This window comes from Poeciliopsis prolifica, unplaced genomic scaffold (assembly GCF_027474105.1).
Source record: "Poeciliopsis prolifica strain line A6 unplaced genomic scaffold, Auburn_PproV2 SCAFFOLD053, whole genome shotgun sequence".
NCBI lineage: Eukaryota > Metazoa > Chordata > Actinopteri > Cyprinodontiformes > Poeciliidae > Poeciliopsis > Poeciliopsis prolifica.
The window spans coordinates 1,128,018-1,148,522 of NW_026562428.1; the positions used below are offsets into that span (position 1 = coordinate 1,128,018).

The 20,505-nt window shown below is 45.3% G+C and overlaps 1 protein-coding gene across 6 annotated transcripts; it reads right to left on the reverse strand.

Annotated features, from left to right (window-relative positions):
• Nucleotides 1-932: 932 nt before the first annotated feature.
• Nucleotides 933-19,992, reverse strand: stk11ip (serine/threonine kinase 11 interacting protein). 6 transcript variants are annotated; one of them, XM_055059245.1, is made up of 26 exons: nucleotides 19,807-19,992; nucleotides 19,459-19,526; nucleotides 19,034-19,236; nucleotides 18,505-18,579; nucleotides 17,968-18,063; nucleotides 17,769-17,876; nucleotides 17,610-17,681; nucleotides 17,396-17,525; nucleotides 17,095-17,198; nucleotides 16,932-17,021; nucleotides 16,816-16,857; nucleotides 16,507-16,677; nucleotides 16,345-16,426; nucleotides 15,841-16,266; nucleotides 15,417-15,628; nucleotides 15,089-15,199; nucleotides 14,660-14,894; nucleotides 14,339-14,481; nucleotides 14,036-14,270; nucleotides 11,065-11,174; nucleotides 10,433-10,530; nucleotides 9,315-9,493; nucleotides 4,824-4,908; nucleotides 3,673-3,755; nucleotides 1,479-1,699; nucleotides 933-1,287 (listed from the first exon to the last, which is right to left on the reverse strand). In XM_055059245.1, exons 2-26 carry the CDS (start codon nucleotides 19,523-19,525, stop codon nucleotides 1,147-1,149), a joined length of 3,519 nt encoding a protein of 1,172 aa, XP_054915220.1. In that variant the 5' UTR covers nucleotide 19,526; nucleotides 19,807-19,992; the 3' UTR covers nucleotides 933-1,146. The 6 variants fall into 6 exon arrangements, with proteins under 6 accessions (XP_054915220.1, XP_054915219.1, XP_054915216.1 ...); XM_055059244.1 differs by having other exon boundaries at nucleotides 9,315-9,496; XM_055059241.1 differs by having other exon boundaries at nucleotides 9,315-9,514.
• Between the last annotated feature and the right edge of the window lie 513 nt (nucleotides 19,993-20,505).

The following is a 20,505-nucleotide window of genomic DNA, read 5'->3' on the forward strand; positions in this document are numbered from 1 at the left end:
CATTTTTATGGAAGTATTAGTTGCTGTCTTAGTGACGCAGTCTTACGATCCCTAATTTGTCCCAAACCTTAATTGGAAACGCAACAAATAAATCGAATCTGAGGAAAATGTCGAAATAAAAGGCCTCGTCCAGGTCTCTCGTCGATGCTTCGACCAGGAATAAGGAACACCACCCGTACAAGTTCCATCAGGTGAAGACCAAAATTCCAGTTTGGAATTTGGCTTCTGGAATATTTGGAGACGCGGCAGCAAGCAAGAGCGGACATGCAAGTAACGAGGAGTAAAACTGTTCAAATGTAAAACGTGATGATTTATCTGCGGCTGAAGGAGGAGAAAAGGAACTTCGTTTTGGAGAAATTTCAGCTCCGGGTATCTTTTTTTTTTTGCCCCTCCCGATTTTCAGGATCGTCAATAAATAAAATGCGTCCGTTTCGTAAATTTGCAACAGGAACTCCGCAAAATTGTTCAAGGACACAAACAAAGACAACTTTTGTTTCTTTTGTATCCAAGTAAACACATTTATGAGACATTTATACAAAAATAAAAGTGAACATTCCGCAACAACAACATAAATTAAATTAGATTTTTTCCTGATCTATTTCATATAAACTCTTAAGTCACACCTGTGGGTTACATTTTAAACAGTACACAAGTCCATTTATACTCCGACCAACTATAAGACCCTAATTGGGGTCAAAGGTTTACTTTAGCCGCTCCTCGTGTTGAGGCCGGACACATTGAAAGCCTCCCTGCCAATCATCCCAGTCGGAGGAACCTGCCCTACATTGGCGAAGTTCTACAGGTGATCCAGAAAACACGACGTGCATTTAGGCGCATCGCCGAACGAGGACGTCTCGTCTTCACAAAGGAACAAGGCACACTTCGTTTCAGCTGTAGAAAAATCCACTGGGGATGATGGGGGGGGGGGGGGGTTTCCTGGAGGAAAAATTATGCAAGCAGAGCTTTTTTTTTTTTTTTAACAGGCTTGTGTACCACATGAATGAATGCAATCATTTCCAAGCTCTCTTGGCTTGAAGCAACAAGCGTAATGGGAGCAGACTGAGTGCAGGGAAAACAAAAGACGCAGACTCGCTCAAGACTAAAGCCTCAAACTCTGGCTTTTGTTGTTTTGTTTGTTTGGATCCATTACGACGGCTCGTCTTGCAGACTCATGTGCAGCTTGACTCCGAACATGGCCTCCCACTGTGCCCTGACCCAGGACAGCAGACCCTGGAGGAGCTCGGCGCTCTCCGTGCGCACGCACCACGTCTTCTCCTGTTTCACAGTCTGCAGAAAAACAAGTGAGAACAGACTTTGAGCTTTCATAACATCCACAACTCAAGAAAATGACCGACCGAATCGGAAATGCGACCCCAAAGATCGAGTTGAAGCGAGGACGCTCCTTGCTCTTCGCCGTTTCTTTCTGCTGAAGCGGAAGAGTCCGAGCGGCGGCCGTCGTCTCCGCGGGGTGAACTGACCTCGTCGTAAAGCTTGGTGTCCATCCTGAGCGGGTCCGAGGCCCACAGCAGAACCGAGCTCACGCAGCTGATCGGAAGAGTTTCCAGGACGACGGCGCTCCCGCTGCACGGCCGTCCGTCCTCGGGCGCCGCCAGGACGCTTTTCCTCCATTGGTGATCCTCGTCCAGCAGGTAGAGGGTTTCTCTGGTGGCCAGCACAGTCTGAGGCAGCCACAGCTCCTCTACGGAAAACAGTTTTAGACAAAGTAGGAGATTAATCTTACTGTAAAACCCAACGATCCTTCCACTTGCTGTCAAGACGCGATAGAAATTGCGTCTCGAACCTCTTGGAAGTATCAGTTACGGGTCAATGATGGTAAGAGTTTTAGCGTCAGAAAAGAGGTGGAGGTGAGAGGCAGGTCGGGATACGTCAGGAGCCAGCTGAAACTCCACGGTCAGGCAGAGTGCGCCGGGCTGCCGTGCACCCTACAGCCCCGACACATTTGGTCCCTAACCACATGCATGCAAATACAGTCATCTGTCAAGCCGCTGAGTCTAAACAGTATATTTCTGCCTCATTTATTGGCAAAGGTCAGCGGGGCTTGCTGACAGGCGGCTCACGTCAGCGGCTGGCCACAAATCACCTCCTGTTTTCCATATTTTTTGGCTTTGTCTGCCATAAGTTGGAGGGAAATAAAATAATGTACCCGTTTTTTGGTTCGTAAGCCTCTTTATTGAGTCAATTTTAGGATTACAAAGGATCACCGCAGCGCAGCGTCCATCCAGCTGGTGTTTTTTTACTCCGTGTTCCTTTGGGTTCCCACGCATTTTTCATGACAACGTTCCACACGTTTCCACTCTCACATTTCCAGAGTTCTAGTGAGTTTTCAAGCCAAGTTCAAAACATTAAATTGAAAAGTTCACTATGAGTTTATGGTAGGAATTTCTCCACTGGTCAGGATTTAAATATGGAACCTGGGGAAACTGGAGACTGGAAGGAGGGAGAGAAGGAATGATGGAGGGATGACTGGGTGTGTTGGTGAGCAGCTGGATGGATCCATAACTCACACATTATCCACCGAAGCATCCAACAAAACCGTTCATCTGTTATCCAACCAACCATCTGTCCATCCATCATCCAACCATCATCCATCATCCATCCATCATCCATCCATCAATCATCAAACATCATTGATCATCCAACCATCATCCATCCATCCATCCATCCATCCATCCATCATCCATCCATCCATCATCCATCCATCCATCCATCCATTCATCCATCCATCCATCCAACCATCATCCTTCCATTATCCATCCATCATCCAACCATCATCCATCATCAATCCATCATCCATCCATCATCATCCATCCATCCATCCATCCATCCATCCATCCAACCATCATCCTTCCATTATCCATCCATCATCCATCAATCCATTATCCAACCATCATCCATCCATCCATCCAACCATCATCCATCCATCATCCATCATCCATCCATCATCCATCCATCCATCAATCCATATCCAACCATATCCACCATCATCCCCAACCATCCATCCCATCATTCCATTATCAATCATCATCCTCATCCTTCCATCATCCATCCATCCTCATGTTTTTCAGTTTTTATATTTCATCTACATCCTTTGAAGTTCTCAGTACTATTTAAATGGCTGCTAAATATCAAAGTATTAAAAATCACACAAGATTTAACATGAAGTCATGGTTTGTGACTTCACTGTCATCCTGAACATTAAATTTTGCCTCCATTGGAGGAAAACGGCAATAAATTTCACAGCTTTATGTCATATAATTGTTGCAACGTGGAAAGAGAACAGCTCAAATAAACCATTAAGAGTCCAAAATGTATATAATGTCCGCCTGTGATGGTTGAGGGTGAACCTACTGGCCAGAACTGTGCACTCGTCTGCAGTTAATTCAACGGGGTTTACCCAGAGGCAAACCTTGCATGTCGATGCACTTGACGTGTGTCCTGAAATCTCACTGTTCCCATAACAAACCAACATCTTGCAAATGGGCCTCAGAAACGGGAAAAAGTAGACAAAAAAACACGCCACTGATGAAAGCAGATTTTTCTGAGTGATAACAGAGGAGATATCTGGCAGAGACAGAGCGCTTTGTCTGAAGATCGTTAAAGGTTTGAGAGGGAAAAAAGAAAAGAAAGAGAGGAAGAAAAAAGAAAAGTCACCTCGGCGGACAAAAGCCAGGATGTAGAAGAACTGCAGCTGTCCGTCCTCCACATCTGCCTGGATGTCTTCGCACACCAGAGGCCTGACGGATCAAAAGAAATGCGTCATAAATATTCAGACACGTCCCACAGATTCCTGTGCTAAGATGAGGAGCTGGCAGGTGCCGCTACGTCAGAAAGATGTCAGCACCAAAGCGGCGCGGCATGCATTCCGCATTAACTGCAGAACAGAGGGGATAATTGACATAACAACGGCTGACAGGACGTGTGTTGCGCAAACACTGGGAAGTGTGTTTTGAGACTGCGGTTTGCTGCCTCGGTAACACATGAAGGAGCCGCTTGGGTTGGGCTCGTTTTTGATTTTTTTTTTTTTCCTTTCTTTTTGCTTTTTGATTATTGAGTCGAGGAGCCGATACCAGATGAGAAGCTGAAAAAAAAAAAAAAACGTCCGGCATCCATTGTGTTTGCGCATGGATGCTCCAGCGGGCTCCTTCGGGACGGGGGCCGGAACTCGTCTGTCAGGAACTCTGGAGGGGTCGAAGGGCGGGGGGGCAGGGACGGAGTGGGGGAGCGTTCAAATCAAATGAAACACCTTTCCGTCAAGCCTGCTTTGTGAGTATACACAATCTGTCAGCAGGAATAAAACCTTCGATTGTCACGAGATGTTGAACTTTTCTTCCCTGAAATCATACTTTTTTGATTAAAAATCCTTTTTTTTTTTTTTGTTGTTGTTTTTTTTCCCCCTCTCGAAAAAAAAAACAGGAACAGCAAGAAAAGCTTCAGAGGGGGGGAAAAAAAACCACACCACAATTAAAAGGTGCAAAAAAATTATTGGTGGCGATTACAAACTACTCGAGGGGGGCAGGCGCAAATGCTGTGCAATTTGCAAGGGGAGACACATGTTATCAATTAAGATGCGGTTTACCAGCTAATTTAGTGAGCCTGTTTCACCAAACGGAGTCTGAGAAAAGCTGATCGTAATCAAGTAAAGATGTGTCAGAAATGTGCAGCTTTGGAACTTCTCCCCTTATACTTCACGGCTTGACCGCATACAAATGTGCGCGACGCTGCTTCGCACCACATCTGTCAGCGTTGACACAAATAAAAGTCAAGAGACGGTGGCGCGGCAGGCGGCGCTGGCAAACGCGTACCAGAGGTGGTGCTGGGCGGACAGCCTCGTGGTGGAGATGGACTGCAGCCTGCTGTCAGATTTGTGGGCCATCTCACGGACCATTCCTGGAGGAAAGAGTGAGAAGAAAAAAAGAAAAAAAAAGTTGTTACAGCCCTGAAAAAAAAGTCCAGACGTTTCTGCAAACCTTAACTGTTTCAACCAGTTCATGGAATGTTGAAGACGTCCCTCCCGGTCCTGTCCTAAGACATCTTATTCTCCTCAGCTACAGCCACTTGGCTTATGGAAAACCACGAGCCAGACTTCATATTTCACTTACTGCCACAACGGCTTTCTTCGGAGGACAGATTTATGGAGTGATAGACTACTAGTGTCTTGACAGGAGTGGTAACAGAGGAGATATCTGGATATCTGCTTGAGATCTTAGTTGTCAAGAAGTTCTCTTGCCCGTACTAGCCCCCATTTCCTGTTGGACAATGGGGAGACATGGGAGTACCCAGAGAGAAAGACAACATGCTAAATCCATCTAAGGGTTAGTGTTAGACATCTATTCCTTCACTGTTTGCATGTTGTGCTTCAAGAACAACACGACCTGACGTTTTGAGAAAAAGAAACCAACGGAGGTCACCAACCAGAGGTCACGCAGTTCAACGTGTCGTTATTGTGTGCAGAGCTCGCAACAAATACAAGTTCTGTTTCAGAGATGTGCAGACATGCACATTTGTGTTTCTGTGACGTCGTTTTCTGTCCAGAATTCCAAAGAAATCCCAGATTTTCCTTTCCGACTCATTCAGTTGCCTGAACTCAGATGTCTGGATTTGGTAGCCTTCTGAAAGCCTATCGGGTTTGTTGTTGTGCGATCAGCCGCTATCTGGACCTCATTTCATTTTCCATCCTCTGTAATGAACTGCAGCCCGAAATCAAACTTACATTCTTCTCTAAATATTGTGGAAAAGCGGAGTGTGTGCTTTTGTGTCCTCAATGGCGCATTCATCACTCAACCAAAAATTCCAAAACAATTCCAAAACCAAAGAATGGAAGGCCTGAAGTATGAGATCTCCGAGGACGTATCTAGAAACCAAAAGATTTATTAAATAACCACAGGAAATTTAAAGAAAATGCCCCGCATTCCTTTTGGAAAACATCTAAAGGTTCATGGCTTTGCCAGAAAAGTGAGCAGCTCAAACAAGAGATGTCACACACACCCCTCTACTAACTTTCACGAGGCGTTCGGGTTCAGGTGAGACATTTCAGCGCTTGTTTACGTTCGCCGACACGGCAAGAGGGAACAAGCCAAGAAAATGAAACCAGAGTGTGAAAGCAGATCAAGGACCATCATACCCCACAATTCACAGGGCGGGAGGCCGGAGTGGGGGAGGGGTGGACTCCGACCGACAGACCTTCCGCTATTGTAACTCCAACAAGAAAGCCAACTCCAGTTGCAGGTGTAGGGTTTCACCTCCGTTGAGTCTGTGGGTGGGAAAAAAAACTGCGGCGGCGAACAGGATCCGCTGGGTCACGCCAAGCAGGCGTCAAATGTTGGTGTGAGATTAAGGGTGACAACAATACGGGGTGGAGGAGACGTCTCCAGCTGACAGGCTGAATGGATGAGACTTTGAAAGGAAGATATAGGGACACGAAGGAGGAGAGGCGGTGGAGTGAGTAAAATGTGGTCTGCTTCAATCTTCTGACGACGATCTGAAGGAAAGAGTCGTTTTTGTAATAGAAAACTACATTTAAATATATATACTAATGTTTGTGGACTCATAATGTGGTTAAGAAAGGCAGAGTTTATTCCCAGGCTATTGACTCTTTTATTGGCTCGGATCTTAAATTAAGGCTACAAGTGATTCTGGTACCAAAAGGAAGGAACACGCAAACAAGTGTTTGAGTAATAATGAACATGTGTGAACTGTTTCGAAAATTGTTCTCGGTTTAAGCATCTCAAGCTGTTTATAAAAAATAAATACATTAATTAATTAAGATGTAGTTTAAAAAAAAAGGCTGAACCAAATGAATAAAATCTTTCTTTGACCTCAAGAGTACCCTATGGCATTTGTACTGCAAGATACAAATAGCAGTACCACACTAGAAGATTAAATAACATGTTCACAAAGACAGTTCGCGAGGTGTCATCCAAGACTGGGATCACGCATAAGCAAAGGCGACAGGCGGACAAAGTGTTTAGAAGCAAGCTGGCAACGACCGGAGTCTGGATGGGGCTCTGGCGAGCGTCACGCCACAGCATCAACACCGACGCCCCTGATGCTTTTCACACAAACGTAAACATCGCACCACCACTCTGTACGTCAGCCGGTCTCCCGAGAGCCCGCTTTCTGACGGGGGCCGCGAATCCATCAAATCCCTCAAGACAAACTCGACTGCAAAGCAATAAACGGTCCCAAATGAGAGAAAAATAAACGATGATGAACCGCTCCTTGGGCAGCAGCTCCCATGTGCCACGTGTTATCTCTCAGGTTTCAGCTGAAGCTGCGTCAGAGCCGCCAGCTCCAGAATGCCGTCCCGGTTGCGACCACATCCTTTCCGTCCTCTCTCGCCAGCGAGTCCACCGTCATTCCAGTTGTGGTTTCAAACCGTGCCTGCTGATTTAGGCAACGGGACAGGGGCTTGTTTTGGTTAAGCGTTTCTGTACTTCCTCTGGCAAAATCTTTCACCAGCTGTACTTGGGGTCCGTTTGGCTGGAAGAACAGAGAGTCATCGGCGTAACAACTCCACTATCTCAGAAACCAACGTATAGCTGACGTTTGAACCGGAAACATCTGATTTCTCTGTGAATATCTGAGGGTTTTGGGTTTTTTTTCTTTTTTAAAACAAGAATTCAACAAGGGCCTCTGTGGTCTTGTTGAAGGCAATCTGGAAGCATTTTCAGCCACAATGAAATACAAGAAACTAAATGAGCTGTTTATGGATTTAGACTCTCACAGCAGAGAGGGAGCTTACACAAAGAGGGAGGGGAAGAAAAGAAAAGTTAGTTTTGCTGGAAGTGGGAAGCAAAACTGGATAGGCTTGCAGACTCGATGTTACCTTTGTTTAGGCCGCTCTCTACATCCTCGGTGGCGTTCATCACTTGGGCAGAGAGGCAGCATATTAAAAAGCTTTCTAACAGACAGAAAGCAATGTTTCAAAGGCCAGAAACTGATAGCATCAGCTGGTTTTGAAAAGCTCCAGCCGGCGCCATTTCCGAGTTGCAGCCTGATATAGAATCGAGTGAAAAACACGAGCGACATCAAAGCGAGCGGCGGGAACCGCAAACTGAAAAGTCGCACTAACCCGAAAGCACCAATCATAAACATTAGTTGCGCCAACACTAAAACCGCGATACCAACATGGCATTTAGTAGAAGGTGATGCTAAAGCAGAAAATACAACCACAACATGTATATTCCCTTCAACAGGGTCAGGTTTGTTATTGCACACGTCAGGATGTGATCCTCTAGAATACAAAGTGAGGAGAGAAAACTGAGCTGCTGTGTAAATCATCTTCACCCACTTCAAAATAAGAGCCCAAACACAAACGACTAACTACTCCAAGAATTCATTAGGCAAAGCTACGATGCAGATGTTGAACTTGATTCAAGTAGATTATAAAACAGCCACATAAGTTAGAGGCTAATAAAGAGACTGATGTTTACCTGGAATTAGATCAATTTTCAGGGTATTTATATAAAAAGATTAACTTTCAGTTTATTTTGACTGTAAAAAAAGATTGCCAAAAAATTTTTGATTTTTTTTTTTTTTGTTTAATTAATTGGTTTTCTCCATTTTTTGCAGCGTTGGTGTATTAAGTTTCAGGGTAAAGTAAACATAATTATTAAAAGTTTGTCTTTTTTTCCCCCCTGAGGTATTTGACATTTTTTAGAAAGAAAGTGTGAAATATATTTTGCACACATCTGCACTCTTTACGGCAACCGACCAAGGAAAGCAATCAAGTTGGCAAAAATACTGTATAATATTGCACCAATATTATATCAATAATATTCAGTCACTTTCAGGTTGACCTCATTCTTGGATGATATCTGATGTCATTTTTTTTTTTTTTACATTCCAGGTGGAAAAAGAGTTCTAAAGTGAGCAAAGAATGCTGGCATTTTATCAGCGGTGTGTATACTTCTGAAACCCACTGTATATTTGTGTGCTCCACGTTTGCTCCAGATTACTTTTCCATACGTTCCAAAGATTTCCTGTTTTGTTCCCGACCTCCACATTAATTTTCCATATTTCCACAGACTGAGCCCTTCCCCCGTATTGTAATAAAACGTTTTCCTCCCTCTCCAGACGATCCAGTCTGGGCAGGATGTGCTCGGTCTGCGTGATGCCACTGCTGCCGAGGGGTCGGGGGGCAGGAGTCTGCGTCATGAAGCACATGTGCTGCAGCGGTAGTCTGTTGTCGGAGCAGGTTGGGTTTCTGCAGGGGGAACAAGCTGTTCTAACAGCCGACGCCAGCATTCCCTCCTAACCAGAACACAGGTTCTGGAATTAGCGTTTGGTTTTACCTGTTAGGAGGCCAAAGAAACGCTTGCAGCGCACGCTGTCCCTGACGAGGAGAGTATAGGCCACGCCTCCATCTGCAAACTCCATGTGGATGCTCTGGGACCCCAGGCCCACCTCCAGGTAGCTGAGCTCCATGATTGGGTAGCTGTCCTTCTTCTGCAGCCAGTCGGTGAGCGGACCTCTGCTGGGAGGAAACGCCACGCTTCATAAAACAAACCGATGAGCCGATTAAAAAGCCTTATGTAACATCTGACACTTTAAGGTGTGAATTTGTTGTTAAAGGACACAGAAAGGGTGATTCTGAGGAAAATCCTGAAAAAGCACCAGATCAAGTGTCTGAAATCTGAGGGATTCATTTCGTATTGTTATGACGCAGAAGAAAAGAAAAGACAGGAGAGGGAGAGTCAGCCTGGAGATCAATGTGTTTTCATGATGTGACCCAGAAACCTGGCCAGGCTGTGTTCATCCTGAATGGAGGGTGGGAAGATTCTCCCCTGTGAAGTAAACTGCAGTGTGGCGCCCCCTTTTGAATGTTTGGTCATTTTTGAATTTATTTTGTCTTGATGAGACAAAATCATCTGTTAACTTGGACCCCTTATTCTCGCAGGGGTTCAGGTTAGCGGCAAACTGTGAATAAATGAGACCGCCTGTAAAAAATGACCTTCTTTTCATTTGGGGCGCACCGATTGCACTTTTGTGACCGATCACCAATATTTGGAGAACCCAACTTGCACATTTCGATTTTGGCCAAAACCTATTTGCTGATACTTTTTGAAAATGTATTTGTATGTTTTTAGCTTCAGAAAGTACAAATGCAAATACGCAAACATCCTTCAAAATCTTTGGCATGCATTTCTTTTGTTTTGTTTTTTTTGTAAATATGCTTTCGTGCCACCAACAGATTCTTTCATTTCTGCAATTCTTTTGGTTCTGAGTACTCATTTAATTTTTTTACGCACTAGTCTGGAATATTTTGTACAGAACATAAATCTCCAAAACATCTCAATTTGAATCGGCAAAACAAGCATGAAAATTCCCAGTGGGGTGAATATTTTGAATAACGGAGCTCTAATAATTTCGTGTTGTTTAGGGAACAAAGCAGAAACGTTGCTTTACTTACTGCATGTCTGATGTCATTTCCAGAAAGTAAAACCGCTGGTTGGAAACAACCAACAGTGAAGGAACCTCCCCTGGCTCCCCATATTTTACAGCCGACATCTGTGGATCCAAAGAAATTAAAGAGGAACATGATGTTGTTGGATATTTGAGAAAAAAAAAAGGCAATAAATGACAGCTGTTTTCTTGGTGAATATTGTTTTTCTGATAGCGTCGTAATAAGGCTCATTGAGCCATAATTTCAACACTAAACCATTAACATCTGTATTTTCGGATGACACCACTTTCTCGTTGGGGGTTTAGAAAACAATCTCATCCGTTTCCCCCGAATAACACAAACCGCAGTCGCTGTCAGAGGCCAGATCTGCTGATTTGTTCCCTGTCGCTTTCAAGAGGCTGTCTGACTGGCAATCCAAACCGCAGCTGAACTTCAGGAAATTGCCACCATGCTTTATAACTGAACCTTTGAGCTCTTTGAGAGATAATTAATAGGACTTTTCAAAGTCAGAGCTGCCATATTTCTGCTTCAGATGTCTGGAAGTAATTTGGTTTCTGTGGTGAGGATTTAAAAATCTTCGAGACAATGTCTTACGACTCTTCTTTTTCACACAAACCTCTGTGTGTTCTCCCACAAACCTTGAGAAAAGAGTGAAGCTCCTCTTCCTCTTCAAAGACCTCCACATCCAAGAAAAGCTGCAGCCGATGGTCCACGGACTCGTAGTCCTCGGACAATAGATCCAAGTCACCTGCAGACGCGACAGGAGATGAGCAAATATTTTTCATTCATTCCCAATAAACACATATTAGATTCATCAATGGTGAGAGTTAGAAAAACTCAAATGTAGACTGTAAGATAGACAAGTTTGTTCTGAAGAATCACTGCCTAAAATGCGACTGTAAAAGGACGACGTGCAATGACAGATTTGGTCCAGCTGAGGGCGATATAGTGCACACGATGCGTCACTGACACATGGTGGACGTCAACAGTGATGAAAAGCTGTTGCTTTCGTTGAACTAATGCGTATGGTTAGCGCTTAGGGTTACCACAACTAACTTTTTAGCTAGCGGTTCCGGCCTATGAAGAAAATTCTTCTAATTAAGGGTTAAATGGAAGGATGGAGTTCCACAGGGTTCTGGGTAAGGCCCGTTAATTTTTTCTTCTTCTTGTGTGCAATTGCTTTCTTTTTTACCTACAAATCATAAAGTTAATCACATACATAAACTATAGGCTTCTCTGAGAGACATAAAATACTAATTATTGTGTGTTAATTTCCTCAAAACATGATCACACCTGTCAGGAAAGGGCTGTTCTCTGTGAATTTGGTTTGGCAAAACCAAATTCAGGCCTCCATAGTCCTGATCTCAATCCAATTTAACACCTTTGGGATGAATTAGACCAAACCAGCTCAGTTTGTCCCACATCAGTGTCTAACCTCGCAAATGAACATCTGGGGGTAAAAAAAAATGGATCTAAATATGGGTGCTCTTCTACAGCAGAGCAATAGAAGACATTTTGATTTCTAAATAAATAATAGATGAGATCGGCTTCGCATGGACGTATCGGCTGATCACTGATCTCCCAAAATGAAGGAAATTAGACCCAATTTATTAGTGAACCCTTAGATCTAAAGCCTTGCTGAAAATCTTACAAGAAGCTGTTCCAGCTGCACAGAATGCATTGACACCATTTAAACCACGCAGATTCATAACATCCAATTCCATAGTGATATTGGCCAAAATGCTTTATTTCTAAAGCAAACTCTGCACAGTTTCACTTGTCTATGGTCCAGATAAATTAGTTTTGCTTCTTGCCAAATAAATAGAGCTTCTATTTTTTATTATTATCTTCAATTCCCATCAAAAATCTAAAAGAAATCCTGGAATTTTAATTAAAAACGGCAGTCTGGTCTGTATTTTTAGCCAAACATAAACTAGAAGACTAATGAATGAGCAGATTTTTGCCTCGTTTTCTTCAATCCCTCAAATGATATCTTCCACTAATAGTTGAGGCAGAGATTTGGGGCTGCAGTGTGGGAGCACTTACTTGCATTTTTCATTTTTGTGTGCATGTGTGTGTGTGTGTGTGAAACTGCAGCCAAATTTTGCTGCAGCAGACCGACCGCCGCATTAGCCAGAGGCATATAAGAGCAATAAATCGGCAACAGAAGTTATCTGAGCGGTGATGAATGATTCCAGCTGATCAGAAATGACAGGGCAGGGACCCACAGAGGCCAAAATAAGCCAGCGGTCTTTCATTTAAACGGCAGAGAAAGATCAGATTTTCAAGGTCTTTGAACCTAGAGAGAACCGCTCCTCTGAAGGTGGAGGAGCAAACTTGCGTGCGATAAAGAGCACGAAGAAGAAAGAAAGGAAAACAAATCGGTCGCCAAAAAAAATAACAAAAACAGTTCGTTCAGGCTGTGGGATGAGTCGTCTTCAGAGTGACTCTGCGGCTTCACAAGGACAGATTATATGGTACTGCCTGTACTACATCACTACAAATTAAAAACAAAAAAAGATAAAGAAAGCCATCATTAGTACTCCTCGGCTTTCATCCCCCTCACCCCCCATCACTTTCTGTAATGACTCCAATCTGTTTTGCTGCAAATTTACCATGCGGTTCGTCCCAGAAATGGCAGACAGATGTCAGGGAGTCCGACGCGGAGGAACCCTCTGAGGATTCCGACGCGGTGCCGCTTGCCTCCGGTGTTGTTTGGAATTTTTTTTTAAAAGCCGAGGTGAGTAGGCAGGAGCCTGTCCTCCAGCGTTCAGGAGGAACAGCAGCGCTTGCCCCCTCGCCCCCAATAAAACCCCCTGGAACATCAAGCAGGAATTTGATCCACAAAGCAACAATTACCTGCTTTGTTTGTTTCTCCAAGCCTCAGACATGTGGGGATTTTTACATCTGTGTCCTTCCTGATGGAAGCCATTTGCTCGTCGAGACACTTCTTCTGTCTGAAGTCTAATTGCCTTTCCCACCGCCGCTCGTTTTGCGAGATAAGACGGACTGCTCCAGGAGTTTGGCACTTTGGCTTTATCGCGTTTAATTTGCAGCTTTAATTGCTTTTTTTTTTTTTTTATTGGATAATTAAAGTTGGCTAAACTTACACGGCTTCCTTAACAGCTCTAACAGCACCGAGAGCCGCAATAAAACAAACAACCGAACTACAGCTGGACATTCTGGTTCTCCAAATTCCTGAATAAACACCTAAATAACCGTCACTCTGCTGTTAATTAAGACAAAACAGAATATGAAATTGTGTAATGTTCAGGAAACCAAAAAAAACTGAAATTGAAAGAAAAAAAAATCTGTAATCACATGAAAAAAAAAATTCTTGAGGAAAATATGGAATCACTTAATATTTAAAGGAAAAATATAAATTTTTTCTTTAAATAAACATTTTTCAGGTCTGTCTATTCATCAGGCAAGAGATTATTCCCTAAAGAATTTGTTCCATTAGAGAAGGAATGCTACAACATACACACTCATGATTCCAGATGTTTTCTCCAACATCAAAATGATTTCGTGTTTAACTTTCTGCAAAAGAATTTCATTTTTGAAGCCTAATGGATAAAGCAGGGATTAAAAGGTGAAATCAGGTCTAACCCTTCGGGATGGATGGAGGCGCAGGTTCGGCAGGAGGTTGGGCTTGCGGGGGCGCAGCGCTGCTGACGGAGTAGTGGTAGCTTCCTGCCAGCTCCTCCTTTCCCTGGCTGTCGGTGCGGTCCGGGGCGTCGCCGATGAAAAAGGAGGTTCCCTGTGCCGTGACGAAGCTCTGCTCGGGCGAGGTGGCGGCGGAGTGCAGGAGGAGGCTGCTGCCGACTCGCTGCGCTTCATCGAGCTGTACAAACAAAAACCCAGGTCAGAGTAGGAAGTGGGACAGAAGAGCAGCGTGTTCGAGAGGAGGACCTGCTCTGGAGGGAAATCCAGAGGCTGGAGTTCATGCCCGAGCCGCGGCGAGCCGCTGATGGGCGTGCTGCTGCAGGGCGCCGCCTGATGGGCCACCTGGACCACATGGTCACTGCCGCACTCCGGACAAACACACACTGCTCCTGCACACGCACAGCAGAGCAACCCGTTGGAGACATGCCAAACACTTTCTGCGAGTACAAGTAAAAGAATCGTCACAGGATCTTTTTAAAAGAGAATCTGGGCCTAGTCAAAGTCCAGATTTTGCTCAGATCATGTGGTGTGACGTGATATTCCAGAGCCGATCTCCACAACACTCACCTGAACTGCCGTTGTTATGATCTGCCTCCGTTTGCTCCTCCCTGCTCTGTCCTCCCTCACCGTCCCGCAGCATCACTCCCACTCCGCTCCCACCGTCCTCCTCTTCACCAACTGCCAGGTGAGAGCTGAACTCTGACCTGCAGCGGAGGCACTGCAGGCGGGAGGACCCGGAACTGGATTTAGAGTCCCGCCGCTGGTTCTCCTCCAGCACAGCGGACAGGATGTCGCTTAAAACCTGCAGGGACATGATTCATCATGGCAGACTCGGTCCAAAGAGTCCAGCCTGTACACAGAGTACCTGCATGCTGGAACGCAAGTCCTGAGCTGCTTTCACGTTTTAGATGGCTCATATTTTTTCTTCTGGAACATGTGGTCATAAACATGAGTCAAAGGAACAGATCCGGATCAAGTGAGTAAAGGAGGGTGAACCTGTGCTGCCTGATGGGGGTCGTCATCCAGCAAAAGGTAGGTCCGCCTCCGTTTGGACTTGGCAATGTAGTCGAAGTGAAGTTCCACGGCAGGAAGCGGCTCCGCCGCGTCCTGAAGAGGAGAAAGCAGAGCCGTGTTGGGACCGTGCCGGGTAGGAAAGACGACAGAAATCTGCAGAGATGGTGGAGTGTGGTTGGACAACACTCCACATGTAGAAAGTATCAATGATCTGGGATGACGTTCCCAGATCATCCCAGGCTTCAGACAGTTGTAGAACAGAGCAGAGGTTCAGGATGGATTAGCAGAGTTGGACAGGTTCAAGGCTCACCTGTGGGGTCCAGATGGCCTGTGTGGTCTGGACCCGGGCCAGGCTGTCCAGCTCCAGCCGGGACATCTCCACGCCGCGCTGCGGATCCACCTCCACCAGGACGCCCTGCTTCACCCGCAGAAACACTTCCATCCTCTTCCCCTCCTGGCCTTCTCCGTCAGCCTCCTCTCGGTTGGGCAGGATGCCGACCAACAGGGGGCGACACAGGTCAACTGGAGAGACGATGGAAAAAAACAGACTTAGCGGTTGAATTTGAAACTTTCTGTCAAATTACAATAAAGCTGGAAGGATCCTGTTCTCCAATATTGGGGAAGTTGTACAGGCCACTGCCTGAAGGAGACTTTTAGTCTCAAAAAGTACAAAGGAGCTGGAGACAAACCCCAGTGGATACCGGAAGAGATTCCAGATGAGTTTCTCTCCATACCTCCGATTTCATCTTCTTCTTCTGGGTAGGTAGCGCCACTCGATGCCCTGGCAGACCTTTGGGACTCGGGGCTGGACTGGTGAGAGTCGGCCGCCTCCTGCTTCCCCACCGGGCCGTCCATGGTGCTGGTCTCCAGAGTGGAATCGGTTTGCTGGGCGTTTGGACTCAGCCACTTTAGCGTGGAGTCTGTCTCCGGATCGTTTGGCTCCGGGGACAGCAGTGGGAGGACTTCCACAGCAGGCGCCTGGTGACTGGGTGTCATGGAGGTGCTGACGCCGTTGGTTAGAGTCTGAGGGATGGATGGGCTGCTGATGGTGGTAGGAGCCCCTCCATCTAGATGATGCTGGTACCTCAGCCAGTCTTCCCCCAGCTGATCTCTGAAGCTGGACATGCGCTCGATCTCCTGTTGGTGAGGAAGAACAACGTCTGGCGGAGAGAGATTGGAGAACAGTGAGTGTGTTAGATATTTCTCCAGTAGCTGCTGAAAAGACGGTAGTCACCAACCCTGTGCAGAGGAGAAGGGTCTGGGCTCGTGGTCAGTATCGCTTGGTTCTGATATGCTGGCTCTTCGAACTTTGACCTTACTCTGAAACGCCAAACACAGTTACAACCGTCGTTGGGTTGTAGCCATTTTCTTTACAAAATGGCTCCTGGATTCACTCTTACTCTGGACTTCTTCTTCCTAAACCGGGACATCCCAACTTCGGCGGCGGTCAGGCTGTCACTCAAATCCCCCGCCCCGCTTGACGGCTCCTGGTTGCTGCGTTCGGGTGGGTCGCAGGTTGGCGCCACGGACGTCTGAACCTGGATGATCAGCTGACCTGCTTTGGGTAGAACCTGGAGACAATTGGACGGAAGGATGAACTGACCTTGCCTGTCTCTGACACATGAATCTGACTTCAGAATCAGAATCCGTCCCTGAACCCGGGGGCGGAAGCTAACATGTCGCGGCTACAGCCAAACACCCAGACTCACTGATAATTCAGAGGAGGACAGTGGGATTCCATCCAGCCTCATCTAAAAACAGACACAAAAATGAGTTTTAATGATGGAGCAAAATAAAAACGCTTCACTTTTAGGCGGCGTCTCACCCTGAGGCTGACGGCCTTCGGGGACAGGTGCGGCACGGTGCAGCTGCGGTGGCTCTTCTGGAAGTACAACGGGTTTCCCTCCAGGTTTAGCTGCAACAACACATCATCACATGATCCGACGTGGGGCTGGGTGAGGCCGTGGGGATAAAAGTTAGTGCCTTACGCTGGTGAGGCCGTGCAGCAGGGAGAGAGGTGCGAGCTGGGCGTGCTCCAGCAGCAGGTTGTAGGCCAGGTCTAAATGCTGGAGCGAGGACAACTGCTCCACACCTGCACGAAAACAAGGGAACAGAAACAAAACTTAAGAGCTCAACACTGGTTCTGGTGGTTTATTTTTATTTCTCGGATGACATCACCAGCCCCGAATGGGCTCCGTGACCTCATCAGCCAGCCTCTCAGTCTGGTCGGAGCCGCCAGAGTTTCAGGGCTAGATAAGAGACTCGGCGAGTAACGCCAGCGCTCTTTACCGTTAATGGTTTCCAGTTCATTGTTCCTGAGGATGAGCGTGTGCAGCTTGGCCCTGGCGCTGGGCCCGAGTGTTGGCGCCCTCTGCAGGCAGTTGTATCCCAAGTTTAAGTGTTCCAATTCACTCAGAGGCTAAAAAAGACAAAAACGACTATATATTAGCTTCTAAAACGCAATGGAGAGATGCTAAAATGAAAGAAAAAATAAATTCTCCACCTTTAGGAATTCTCCACACTCTTGGATCTTGTTATGGCTCAGATCCAAGGATTTCAGGACGTTTAGTAAACTCTACAAGGAAAAAGTGGACACCGTTGGAGAGTGACAGAGGATGCTGACAGTAGTAAGGATTGAGACGTGAGGGAGGCTTGCTCTCACTAGCGACTGGTCGAGGCAGACGATGGCGTTGTAGCTGAAGTTCAGAGTGTGCAGCTCCAGCCAGGTCAGCGCAGAGCTCAGGTCACCTCCACACAGAGAGAGCAGCTCCTGGCAAAAAAAGGAAAAAAAAAACAAACAAAAAAAAACACAGTTGCTTCGGAGACGTACACAGGAAGTTGAGAATCCAAACTAAACGTACCTCCAGGGAGTCGAGGCTCTTTGAGCAGGTGAAGACCTCAAGCTGGGAGTAAACTCCTCGGAGTCCCTCAAGGAGGTGTGCTGGGATTCTCTTCAGCTGGAGGAGAACAAGGAAAAAAACACATCAACAACTATAAAGAGTTCTACTTAAATCCTTATGGTTTATACATAGGACTATAAATTAAATTGGACCAGTTGCCTCCTTCTATAAACAAGTTTGCTGGAATTCTGTTCCCTTCATCCTGATTGGAGAACCACTCTAATATAAAAACTTGTAACTGCCTATCTCAATAGTTTAAACACCAAATGTACCTCACTATGCATTAATACACACATAGTTCATAGTTCTACAAGCTCTTGGAGGTTCAGGCAATCAGCACCAAGGGGAAAAAAAGTGCTGCCACTGCCAAAACCACAATCTCAAATATTTATGGACTACAAATTAAAAGACTGAAATGAGTTTAATATTTATATTAAGTGTGTGTAAACTTTGCATAAGAACTGCGTGCGAGTGTAAAAAATAAAGTTCATATTTTACCTCTAAACACTTGAGAGACTTGAAAGGGAAGATTTTGACCGCTGACTCCAGCCTCACTCCAGGCGGATGGATGAGCTGCGATTGGATAAACAGAAAGAGAGCAATAGGGTTATGGTTACATCTTAAAGTCAGACACCAGGGGGCAGCATAGCACTGACTCACCCATGTCTATTGATAGATTGTGCTTTGATCCAACCAGATGAAGTAATATTAGTCAGGATTAACTCAAGATAATACACCTTTATCTGACAAATATCTGCAAACAGTAATTTGCATACTACATAAAAAGAACATTTTCAACTGTAAAAAGTCAAATTAAATTCTCAAAATTAAATTTCAACCCTTAAATATCAATAAGCACCATTAATATATCTCTGGCCCATAGCATGACAGACTCATACTGATCCTTAAATTCACACCAGCTGCAGCCAGTCTCACAGAAACTTGGTCCAGTCAAAGCCCAAGTTCAAAATATGGTTTATATTGGGTGGCGTCAGAGACGCTCCACTGTGCAGCAGGGCTCCTTCACCTTGAGAGAGAGCGTCTTCTGCAGCACGTCGAACAGGAACTGCAGCTGTAACAGAGAGGACGTGTCGGCCGGATGGGAAGGAAGCGCCAGGAAGCCATGCTGCTGGCTCCTGGACAACAAATACTGCTCAAAGAGCCTGATGAGCTGCTGCAGGGTGCAGGCGGGGAGGGTCAGCGTGCTGCTGCCATCCATGACTACGTCACCTGCAGAGGAGAAGGGATTGAAATGAGAAAAAGAGAAAGAGAGAGAGAGAGAAATCATTGACTAAAGCCACCATCTCTTCTTCCTCGTAGAAACTAAAAGGTCTTTTAATTTCCTCACACCACCTGGTTCTGATTGGACTCAATAACCTGAAACTTGAGCTGCAGTGAAATTCATTGATCTCTGCTTTTTTTTAAAATACATATGTATATATTTGAACATACCATTATTGCGAAGAAGGGTGGCCAAACTCTGCACGAGAGAGAACTGGCCCGGGGGAGCCGCAGCCATCCTGTAAAATGTCAAAACAAGTGTTTGAAATCTGGACTACAACTGGACTACAACTCCCAGAACACACGAACAAGCCTGCGGTTTGTTTCCGTGTAGCTGCTTAATAACGTTTTCGAGGTAAATACACATACTTACAACGTTGTCTCTTCTTTTTTATTCCTTTTTTTTAACACTGTATCCTTAAATCTTCTACAATTCCAACAATTCGCTCTTCTTCAGGAGCTAACGCTGCGCTAGCTCCGCTGGCTTATTTTCTCCTGGGGACAGGCGAAATAGCTTACCTGCGCGGTGACACCGGAAAAACAAAGAGCTAACATCCGGTCCTCACTTCGTGTTTTGGATGCCAATTCGTAATATTTCCACGTCAAACGCCACACAAAAGCAACGGCGCAGCGGCGAATGCTAATGCCACAAACAGAGCTCAGTGGTGTTGATGTTTTTCTCCCTACGTCACATGACTAGGAGGCAGACAGTTTCTACGGTGGCCCTGATGTGTCAAAAGTCTCGCCCATAGATTTTTGTTTATTTACTGAAAACCACGATTTGGATATTTTATGCGAGAATCTGGTGGAAGTTGGAAGTTGTTTTTTTTTTTGTGCCAGTTTTTGTGGCCAAGGCCAAAGCATGCTTGCTCTGGATTATTATTTACAAATGATTTCAACTTTTGAAAAAGATAAGCAGCAATCTGGAAAAACAAAGTACAGTACGTAAAAATGTCTGTTTACGAATTATTTAATTAACTTCTTTATAATGCTGGATGATCTGGACAAAACAGATTCTGCACATTTTTGCAAAGCATTATGGCTGCAATTGTTTAAAAAAAAGTTTTTTTTAAACAGAAGAAAAAAAAAGACTTTGACATTTCTTATAATAATCACTTCTTCTTATATTGATCTATTTCATGGCTGCTATTGCGCCTACCCAGAAATGGTCTTAGCCACAATGTAATAATGTCAATAGAGAACATGAAGCATAAATCA

Coding starts and splice junctions, on each gene's coding strand:
- stk11ip (XM_055059239.1), bottom strand. CDS start 19,525: ATGGCTGCGGCTCCCCCGGGCCAGTTCTCTCTCGTGCAGAGTTTGGCC. Junction 4,909..9,314: donor TTTCTTTGGCCTCCTAACAG/GTAAAACCAAAC, acceptor TCTTTCCTCCAG/GAATGGTCCGTGAGATGGCC. Junction 3,756..4,823: donor TCCGCCCAGCACCACCTCTG/GTACGCGTTTGC, acceptor TTGATCCGTCAG/GCCTCTGGTGTGCGAAGACA.